The sequence below is a fragment of the Manihot esculenta genome, chromosome 8 (assembly GCF_001659605.2).
Source record: "Manihot esculenta cultivar AM560-2 chromosome 8, M.esculenta_v8, whole genome shotgun sequence".
Classification (NCBI taxonomy): domain Eukaryota; kingdom Viridiplantae; phylum Streptophyta; class Magnoliopsida; order Malpighiales; family Euphorbiaceae; genus Manihot; species Manihot esculenta.
Genome location: NC_035168.2, coordinates 5,632,868 through 5,642,346, shown reverse-complemented (window position 1 = coordinate 5,642,346; position 9,479 = coordinate 5,632,868). Strand labels below are relative to the sequence as shown.

Here is a 9,479-nt window from a genome sequence, read left to right as displayed (position 1 = left end):
TTATTTTTCTTTATTTTATTTTTATATATGGTAAAATAGTCCGATTTAAATTGATTCAAATAATTTTTAAATTTACTTTTTATACAAATTATTTAATAATTTTACGAGAAATTATATACCATTCAAAATTTCTATATATGGAATTTCAAACAGACAACTACTGACTGCTTCAAATAGTCAGCTGACTTTGGATATGAATACAACTGTTAATTATATATTATTATATTATTTTCGGATCTTAGATTACAATTCTCCAATAAAGGCTTCCAACAACATAGAAAAGGCATAATAAAGTAAAGCTATCCAAAACCCAAATCCTGCAAGCTATCACCACATGGCTAACTCACATCAACAAGTTCTTCCCTTTAATGCCCAAGCTGGCCAAAAACAATCACAAGTAATAGTGGTTATGGTGCCTCTCCCAGCACAAGGCCACCTCAACCAGCTCCTCCAACTCTCAAGGCTCATCCTTTCTTATAGCATTCCGGTCCACTTCGTCGGCACCACTACCCACAACCGCCAGGCCAAGCTCCGAGTTAACTTCTGGGATGTACTCTTCATGTCTAGTATTCATTTCCATGACTTTGAAATCCCTCCATTTGCTTGCCCTCCTCCCAACCCAAATGCCAAAAACAAGTTCCCTTCTCATTTGATACCTGCTTTCAACAGTGCCGCATCTCATCTTCGAGAGCCTGTGTCTGTGCTTCTGCGTTCGCTTTCTAGGAAAGCAAGAAGAGTTGTTGTCATCCATGATTCTTTAATGGCGTCTGTGGTTCAAGAAGTTGCATTAATATCCAATGCAAATTCCTACGTTTTCCATAGCGTATCTGCTTTCACCATTGCTTTGTTTCAGTGGGAAAGAAAAGGGATGCATAGTATTCAAGAAAATGAAGCGATCCCAAAAGAGATTCCCTCTCTTGAAGGTTGCTTCACTGATGAGTTCTTGGCTTTGATTGCTTCAGAGTATCAGTACCATAAGTTCAATTCAGGGTGCGTGTACAACACATGCAGATTGATAGAAGGTGCTTTCATGGAGTTGATCGAGAAACAACAGCAAGAAACAATGGACAAAAGGACTAAGAAGTACTGGGCTTTAGGGCCTTTTAATCCAGTGACTAAATCTTCAGAGACTGATCAAGGCTCAACTGGGAAACATTTTTGCTTGGAATGGCTAGATAAACAAGCAAGAAACTCAGTAATTTACGTATCTTTTGGGACTACAACAGCCATGAACGATGAACAAATCAAGAATCTAGCTATTGGGTTGAAGCAAAGCAACCAAAAGTTCATATGGGTACTGAGAGAAGCTGATAAAGGAGATGTTTTCAACGGAGAAAATGAAAGAGAAGCTGAGCTTCCAAAAGGGTATGAGAATTCAGTAGACGGCATGGGATTAGTGGTGAGAGATTGGGTACCCCAACTGGAGATTTTAGCCCACGAAGCAACAGGAGGATTTATGAGTCACTGTGGTTGGAATTCTTGCATGGAGAGCATCACCATGGGAGTTCCAATTGCCGCTTGGCCAATGCATTCAGATCAACCGAGAAACGCAGTCCTTATAACTGAGTTGCTCAAGATTGGTGTTCTTGTTAAGGAATGGGCTCGCAGAGATGAGATTGTTACAGCAAATATGGTTGAACATTCTGTGAAGAAGCTAATGGCTTCAGATGAAGGAGATGGGATGAGGAAGAGAGCAGCAGAATTGTGTGAGGCTGTGCGTCGATCAATGGTTGAAGGTGGAGCTTCTCGCATGGAGATTGATTCTTTCATTGCTCATATCTCAAGCTAAGCTTTGGCTAGCTTGCTTGGTTATAAATTTTTCTCGTATTTGATATTTCCAATCAAATTGGAACGAATCTGAAGAATGTAAGATGGAATTTGAAATTGTAATGATTAGTCAATTTCAATTGTAGAAGGTTTGATGAATATGTTCATATTTTTCTTTTCTTTGTGCAAATCATTTCAAATTATTATGTGGTGACTTGTAAAAAAATTCAATTATATTCGGATGTTTTAAAAGTTAAATTTATCAATCTTCAACCTCTTAGTGTTCATAACATTTTTGTCTTTCTTTAATTTTTAGAATTTACATTGAATAATATTTTAATTTTGATTTTTGGTTTTTAAATTAAATTATTTATTTTACACTACTTAAATTATTATTATTATCAAACTCAAAAAAAGATTTTTATATGTTGATCCTATAAAATTTGTCATAGATTCATGATTAAGATCTTAACGTATGAAATAAAATATAAGTGTTCGTTGAAAAAAATTTTTTATATTTCATACGAGTCGAATTAATAAATTTCAAATACCAAATAAAAAATTAAAATGTTAAAGTGTAATATTGCTTAAAAAAATTAAAGCTTGTTGCTACAAAATAACACACAATAATTCTACACCAATTTGGCTAAAAACTTGGCCATTGGTTACGTTTGTGTTTATCCATTTTGGGTTAATAAATACTTTTTCTATTCAATAATTTTTATCAATTTTTTCTTTTTTATTGTAATTTTTTTTTATTTTTTTATTTTTAATCTATAATAAAATATAAATCGACTATTATAATTTTTTTAATTTTATTTTGTTTCTAAAATATCTCTTAAAATATTTGTTAATATTTAATAAATTTAAAATAGATATAATTAAAAAAATTATATTTTTTAATATATGTGAAAAATTAAAATAAATAAAAATAATAGAAAGGAAAGAGTATTGATCGATTCTAAAACTCAGCAAAACAACGTATGGGCCAACTAGACCTTATGTTTTGATTAGCATGGACCACCTCTAATTCTAAATCTTTTTCCCATGCATCTCCTTTTAAAGTAAAATTTTCCTAATCATTAACACTTCCTAAGGTAATTTTACTTTATAGATTAAAGTTTCAATATATACAATTAGTACACTTTAATCCCTCATGTTTCAAAAATAGCACTTTCACCACAAAAAATATCCAGAATAACAACGTAAATTAGCAATGAAATTTTCCGTTTCTGATTAACAATGGATTTACAATGATATAAAACAAAAATATATTACCAAAAACATTAACAACGAAATATTTTAGTTCAGTAATTAAAAGAATCTTACTCACTTAAAAAATTTAAGTTTAAATTTCTAATTTATATATATATTAATTTTATTATTTTCTCATAATCTCAATTTGATTTAGTAAGTATTTTAAAATTATTGAAAATTTGATTAATAAAATTTTTTAATCCCTCAACAAAAATTTTCTTTGTTCCGCCCCAGGATGTTGACCCTCTTCTTTTTTTTTTTTTTTATGCTATGCATTTAGATTATGAATGTTGATGATTTTTTTTTTTTGAATATTGATTATATTTTTACAGCATTCTCATTGGTTGTTATAAAATAATATTTATGATTATATTCACAGTATTAATCTATCAAAATAAGTAATAATCGATACCTATTTTTAGGTTACCAATAAATCACCGGCAGATATCTAGAGCCGAGCAGTATTCGGTTCAAATTGAAAAAATCGATCGAATCGAATTAATTTTAAAATTCGGTTCAGTTTTTTATTCAATTCGGTTTGATTTAATTTTTAATTTTTAAAATTTCAGTTATTTCAGTTTGATTCGATTTTGATAAAAAAAATCGAAAAAACCGAACCGAATCGATTAGTGATAATAATATGTTATTTTCAATAATAAAGAGAAATTAAATTATATTAAAATTAAAATATTTTAATTAAATTTTAAAATATTAAAAATAAAATGTAAAAAAAATTATTAAAAATCGAAACTGATTAAACTGAACCAAATCAAATCGAATCAGACCGATTCAGTTCGATTCGGTTTCTGATCAAAATCGATTCGATTCGATTTTTATAAATACTTAAAATTTCAATTTTTAGTTTATTCGATTTGATTTAATTTTGAACCGAACCAACTGAATGATCACCCCTGCGGATATCTTATTGAGTTGTAATATGAAAATCCGTAACTACCAGATTGTAAAGAAGCAATTTATATTTAAATACATATAAATTTATTATTCTTTTTAGGTATGAATAATTTTATAAAAAAAAATTTATAAAATTATTAATGATTTTATTTCTATATATATGATGAAAAATTTTTATTTTAAAACATTTTAAATGCTTTTATTTTAAATAAGAATTTTATAAAAAAATTTAATTAAGTTAAATTTTTATAAAATTTTTAATTTCAAACAATGAGAGTTAGAGATTTGACAATTAAATTGACTGAGATCTTATTTTGTTGGGATTAAATTAACTAAAAAGTTTCAAAATTTTAAATTAATACATTTAATTTGTTTGAATAGCATATTTTTCTAATTTTTTAAAAATTTAAAGAAGTTATTTTCTGGAAATGAAGAAAAATAACTTAGTTATTGAGAAGATAAATTATTTTTTGAGAAGTAATTTTTTATTAAATAAAAAATTTAAATTAAATAAGTATGAATTTATATTTGCCATGACTAGCTGGGTCTAGTTCTTTTTCGGTGGCCAACTAGTCACTTCCCCTAAAGAGTCTTCAAAACAAATAGATTTGTTCCAAGAATCATCCAAAATAAATACATGGAAATGAATTACAATAAATTGTTTACTTTAGAATTTCAATATTAAAAAATTACACTTTTGGTCCTTAAAAACTCTGTGACCATGACACTTATGTAAATAGTAAATCACACTTCTATAAACTTCAACTTTAACCTCCAAATTTCTTTCAATAGCTAAAACAATTTCAACTCAAATCAAACACTTTATATATTCTCTCATTAATCTCAACACAAAACCATATACTAATAACCATATATTTGAACTAAAATAAAATTCTCCAAATATATCTAATTTACAACCATATATAATTTCGTATCTACAACTTATGTATATACCATATTTTCAAAATCAACTTTACACGAAATTTTTAAAATATATCCAAAGATAGCTAATGATGTACTCTGATTGGATCGATGCAGATTTTGATCTACTATTCCTTGGAACAATAATCTGCACATAGAAAAATAAATTTTTACGCGTTAAGCAAATTATTTAATGGTACTCAATTTTTCTTATAAAATACTTTGCAAAGAAAATTTAAAGTGTTGTTAAATTATTTTTGAATTACAATATAAAAGAAATAAAATATAATTAGTCTATTAAGAAAACTTATAAGTATAATTCTATTTTAGAATCTAACCGATTAAATTATTTAAACCAATTATTAAATCATATTATTCAATTAACAACTCCTAACATATAACTTTTTACATATAATTCTTAATAATAATGGACACTTTATGTGATAATTTTTCTTAAATTGGTAGTTTAATTAATAATTAATAATATAGATATATAACTTTAAAACTATATTATATAGCATACTGCATTATTTAAAAATATTTCAAATATTTTTTTAAATCATTTGTCCATAACAAAATTTTTAAATGTACAAAATTGACTTAATTTTCTTAAAGTTAAATTAATAATACATGTTCTACTGTCAACAAAATTAACCGATATTCATTATTAATTACATTCATATGCTTTACATCTCATTCTATTTCACATATTTAAGAGAAACATTAATTATTTTATACTTTGTTATAATTTATACTTCATAAAATATTTTTTATTATAAAAATAAATTAATAATCAAGCAATATTCCTCTTCTCTCTTTCTTTTCTTTTTCTAAATTTTTTTAAGTTTTAAATATTCCTTAGGGTTTTTTAAAATACTAAATTATATAAAATATATATTTTTTTAAAATAAAACTACTGATTGCATTAATAAAATTTTATTAAACAAAAAGGAATATCATCACAAATAGAGAGACGATTATGAGTGATAGATTCTCTAGTCAAAGTATGAGCAGTTAGAGTAGTATTACGACGAACTCATCTAACAGAAATATTAATTTTAAAGTTTAACAAAAATTTACAATTATTTAAAATTAAACTCCTACATAAGATAATTTGACAAAAATACTCTTCAAGTGCCTGTCTAAACCCCTGCATAAGATAATTTGGCAAATATACTCCTCATTCTTTCTTATCTCTCGAGCATAAATCATTAAAGTCTCCTGAACAAAGCCACAGAAGAGAGCTTCTACGAGATAAAACTCGAATAAAGTTCCAAGACTGACGTCATCGTTGTGATTCCGGAAACCTATAATAACTAGTAAACCTCCATTGAATATTATCTTCCGAAACAACCAAATCAATAAAATTTGAAGAAAAGCCAATCACAAAAACAGACCTATGACTATTGCACATTAACGAAAGGCCTCCTCCCAATTCTTGTCTATTGACTGAGAAGCAACCATCAAAATTTAAAAAATTACGAAAAATTTCCATACGAGAATTAAGAGGTTTTGTTTCTATCAAAAATAAAATGTATGGTTTGTAACTGGGAACCAAATCATTCAATGCAATAACTGTCTGAGAATTGCCGCCATAAATCTACCAAAGAGGTCTGCATATTCTGAAAATTGCTTGGATTGTAGGTAAGAAACATCCCCACCATACAGAAATCATAAGTGACGATCAGAATATCTCTAGAGTCCTTAATAGGGCTAACAACATCTTCTTTTTTATCGATAGTCAATTGAGCACATTGTCTTCCATGGGAAGGGAAAAAGAAGAAGTTACGTTTAAGAAAGAGGAAAATGCGAGAGTATCGAGCCCCAAAGGGACCACAAAGGGAAACTTATATCGAAAGTATTGTTATAAAATATATACTTTAAATTTATAAATACGAGTACTTTAACTATTTAGATGAAAAATTATAATATCAAAAATATTTCTTTTAATTCAATAAATAAATTTTATTTTATATATTATGGAGAAATTTTTTATATAATATATCAATTTTTTTTAGACATGTGCTTCTTTAATAATTTATTTTTTCTACAACAATTCTTTTATTTTTCACTTATTATAAATTTTTTAGCTCTGTTCCTATAACTCTAACTAAAATCATATAAGGAAAATTGTAATTGTAGCAAGTGCCGAAACTATAGAACTCGAAAGCGAAGATGGTAACACTCGAGAGCCTTTACTATAGAGTACCAATACTGCTAGATTTGTATATGACATGCCATATCCTTATACTAATTATGACTCTACCAAATTTACTAGAGCCAGAAATTACTATTTACTGTTATTTTCTTACTAACATATTTATATTTATCAATAACATATGTTTTATATTTAATTAAACCATAATATTGTAATTCATGTACTTTTTAATAAAATCATTTATTTCATAACACATATTACATATATTATATAAATCATATTATTTTATGTATGTGCAAAATTTCTATTATATATATTCTTTATATATATTATTGAAATTTTTAAATTTTTTAAATATAATTATCTTTGAATATATCAAGTATATACATTTCATTTTATATATATATATATATATGATTTTATTTTTCTTTTTAAACTCTTTTAGAAATCTTTAAAATATATGATACACATTGAATTTTAACTAATTCGATTATTATGAGTCTTTTATTTATACTTTATTTTTATCTATAATCTTATAAATATAATTATTTTAATGTTATTTACTTTAATCATATTAAATCTATTAAATTTTCAATAAATAATTTATTTAATATAAAAATCTATTAATATATTTTAAATTCACATTTCTATTATTGGCTTCTTTAAAGTTTTTTTATTATATATTGTTTATTATTATTTTTTTCACTCTTAAACTCTTATAATTACTTTTATACTTATTTAGTAACCATAAAACTAATCATTTTTATCATTTAACAATAAAGTATTTACACTTAAATTATAAATTTTAACCAATTTACATTTAACTCTTAATATTTACATTAAATATTATTTTCTACCATATAAATTTATTAAATTCTGATACTACATTTAATACAATGAGTTGAATTTCATTTTATTTTTAAATTTGAATTCAATTCTTATAATCTTATTTAAAATAATCCAAAAATTTCTTCAAATCCAGTGAACATATTATTCAATTTACAACTCAATTACTTTAACTTTACAATTTATAATTTCCTTTATAGCTTGTCAATGTTTCTATTTAATTCAAAGTTTAACTTTTCGTCCTTCTCATTTATAAAAATATTTCTTTAATATTTTGAATTTAATTATTTTGACTTACTTTATTGACTTACTTTATTTTCAATTTAATTATTTAATATATTTTGACTAGTATTATTCATGGATAAAAAAAAGTTATTAGGTACTTTTTGGGTGATATTATTTACTTTACAAAAATAATACTATTCTTAATATGAATATTCGAGGTGTTACATCTCAATTTCGCTTTGACTTGTCCTGTTATTTTTTTTTAGTGCCTGGACTTAATCGTTCAATTGAATGTATTTTTGCACTTTGTCTATTAATAGCTGATAAATGGCTGTTGGATTCTTGATTAACGAGTCTATGAATTTTATATTGTGAGTCCCTTTCTTTAATGCCTCTCATACTATCTCGTGATTTGATTTTTCAATCTATATTGCTTCATCATTGAAACTTGAAATAGAACTCCTTAAAGATTCGCATTCTCATTGTCGAATTTTTCACAAGTCTGAAGAGAGTTTTTTAGGAGGTGTACAAATAACAAATTTAGATTTAAATAATATGACAAGTTGTGTAAAATTGTAGAAAAAACTTGGACTCAGATACCAGTACCATTTCTGGACCAAACCTGTGAGAGTGGACCATAATACTTGGCACAGTATGAAATCGTTGACATTCTAGAGTTGAATCATAATTTGAAAGTTTACCAGATGACTCTTAGGGTCTGCCATCACATTGTACTTGTCCAAACTAGGCAGCTTGAACTTCATGGGAAAATTTTCTGCAAAAATTTTCTTTGACAGGGGTGAGATATTGTCAAAGTCATAATCTTCTTCTTGCACCTTCTCGTACCTTTGTACAACACGAACCAACTTTTAGTTAATGTCTTTTGAAACCTCGTCTAATGATTTCTCATCCTTCAGTTTGGCCTTTTTCTTTTGGACTGCGTGTGAATTGCCTATGTCCAAATCTCTAGGGTCTCGAAAGAACCTTCCTCCCTTATTCTAGGAGTCATGAATGAGACTTCCTCTCGAGTTTTATATTGCTCAAGAATTGCCTGTAACTTTTTTTGTATTGTAGCATATGCTCATTTTTCAGACTGTTGAGGTTTGTCTCATTGATCATGGGAGGAGTGTCTTGTCCACTGCCAAGGATAGAAGAGACTATAGCTCCCCTGTTGGCAATTGACTTAAGAGCTTGTGAGTTTTCAACCATTTTAAGAGTAAAAATACAGAAATGAAAGATACTTTGAGTGAAAAGATGAATAGAAAGTTAGATCGGATTTATCCCGAATGAATAAGAAGAACTCAGTAGATATTCCAGCAATGAAACTAAATGATGTGGCCGAAAAGGAGCTGATTGGTTATTTTGAAAAAGAAAGAAATTGAGGTGGTTGGTG

The 9,479-nt window shown here is 26.8% G+C and overlaps 1 protein-coding gene across 1 annotated transcript; it reads left to right on the top strand.

Annotated features, from left to right (window-relative positions):
• The first annotated feature begins 300 nt into the window (after positions 1-300).
• LOC110620680 (zeatin O-glucosyltransferase) lies at positions 301-1,995 on the top strand. Its single transcript, XM_021764493.2, has one exon. The coding sequence runs from the start codon at positions 335-337 to the stop codon at positions 1,787-1,789; it is 1,455 nt and encodes a 484-aa protein (XP_021620185.1). The 5' UTR covers positions 301-334; the 3' UTR covers positions 1,790-1,995.
• Positions 1,996-9,479: the final 7,484 nt, after the last annotated feature.

Bases quoted from the DNA above. Each gene is read 5' to 3' on its own strand.
- LOC110620680 (XM_021764493.2), top strand. From the start codon at position 335: ATGGCTAACTCACATCAACAAGTTCTTCCCTTTAATGCCCAAGCTGGC.